The sequence below is a fragment of the Mus musculus genome, chromosome 9, assembly GCF_000001635.26.
Source record: "Mus musculus strain C57BL/6J chromosome 9, GRCm38.p6 C57BL/6J".
NCBI lineage: Eukaryota > Metazoa > Chordata > Mammalia > Rodentia > Muridae > Mus > Mus musculus.
Genome location: NC_000075.6, coordinates 18,944,233 through 18,945,952, shown reverse-complemented (window position 1 = coordinate 18,945,952; position 1,720 = coordinate 18,944,233). Strand labels below are relative to the sequence as shown.

At 34.0% G+C, this 1,720-nt stretch overlaps 1 protein-coding gene across 1 annotated transcript; it reads right to left on the bottom strand.

Annotated features, from left to right (window-relative positions):
- Positions 1-364: 364 nt before the first annotated feature.
- On the bottom strand, positions 365-1,303 carry Olfr832 (olfactory receptor 832). Its single transcript, NM_001011824.1, has one exon. The coding sequence runs from the start codon at positions 1,301-1,303 to the stop codon at positions 365-367; it is 939 nt and encodes a 312-aa protein (NP_001011824.1).
- Positions 1,304-1,720: the final 417 nt, after the last annotated feature.

Below are 1,720 nucleotides of genomic sequence, written 5' to 3'. Positions count from 1 at the left end.
CAAAAACCTTCAGTTACAAAATTTGGGAACCTTAAGCATATGTGCACATGTATAGGCACATCCAAATACATTTGTATATATTACATTCATTATATCTACCCCACAAATTAAGTAATGCATCATATACTACTGAAGAACAATGCAGAAACTAATTTAATATTCACTTCATAGAAAAGTAAACAGGATAGTTTAAAATGTCAAAAGATACTTAACTAAAATATCCCACAGATAGAATTTACATTCAAGTGGTCCAAATCATAGTTCTCATGTTCCACCATCTGATGTATGGTTTCATGACCAAAAACTCATTGGTGTTGCATTTTGGATTTCTTAATATTAATACTTCAGCACATCAGGTGATGCATCAAAGGGAAGTTGTTATTCTAGAGATGAGTTTCTTGAAAGCGTTGACCATGTCTTTATTCCTCAAGCTGTATATAAAGGGATTCATCGTGGGAGTGACTACTGTGTACATTACAGAGGCTATTGCACTCATTCTGGAGCTATGAGTGCCAGCAGAACTTAAATAAACACCAAAACCTGTCCCATAGAACAAGATAACCACTACTAAATGTGATACACATGTGGAGAATACTTTGTATTTTCCTGCAGCTGATGGAATTTTCAAAACAGATGAGATAATTTTGGTATAAGAGTAAATTATACCAGACAGTGGAAGAATACCAAACAGGCTTGTCACCAAATACACCAGAATATTATTGATAAGAATATTGGAACATGCAAGCTTGAGAATATGAGCCAGTTCACAAAAAAAGTGAGGAATTTCCAACTTTGTGCAGAATGACAGACGCAGTGCCATCAAAGTGTGGAGCAGTGCATCTAGGATACTTAGCAAGAAGGACAACAAAACCATCACCCCACAGAGTTTGGGATTCATGATGACTGTGTACCTCAGTGGATGACAGATAGCCACAAACCTGTCATAGGCCATCATTACCAGAATTTCATTTTCCAATCCTGCAAAAGCTAGAACAAAGCAGATTTGAGTGAGGCAGCCTGTATAACTGATTGAGTTGACCTGAGCCTGTATGTTCACCAGCATTTTTGGGATGGTGGTGGTGGTGAAACATATGTCAATGAAAGAGAGGTTGGAAATGAAGAAATACCTTGGGGTATGGAGATTCGAATCAAAAATTGTGGCCAGTATTATGAGAAGGTTTCCAAACAGTGTGATCAGATATATGGTCAGGAAGACTCCAAATAAGACAGGCTGTAGTTCTTGGTTATCTGATAGTCCCATGAGATGGAATTCTGTAGATTCTGAAACGTTTCCTCTCTTCATGATGTTGATGATGCTAAGAAAGTACATTAGGGGAATAGTGTGAACAGAGCTTTCTTTATTTCTATGCTATAGTGAATATTTCTTTTTTTTTTTCATGGTACTTTTTCTACCACCTCCTTTCATTACTTTCTATTTTCTTCAATATTTATTAATTTTTCATTGTTTTTTCTATGTTTTTAATTTTCAAATTGGTACAGAATAATTCTACTTATGTTTGGGTAAGAGTATTGTGTATGTTACATATTTATATATTTATTTATTAATTGTTATATGGTAGCAATATTTGTACTGATTAAAGTTAATAATGAGAAATTAGCTTAAACAATACATAATACATTTACTGTTCTGCTCGATAAATATTAAAATGGAACTACTATTAAATATATAGATTAATTTTCATTTTTAAGAGATTATCCC

What these genes read in the sequence shown, in the direction of transcription:
- Olfr832 (NM_001011824.1), bottom strand. Translation starts at nt 1,303, where the DNA reads ATGAAGAGAGGAAACGTTTCAGAATCTACAGAATTCCATCTCATGGGA.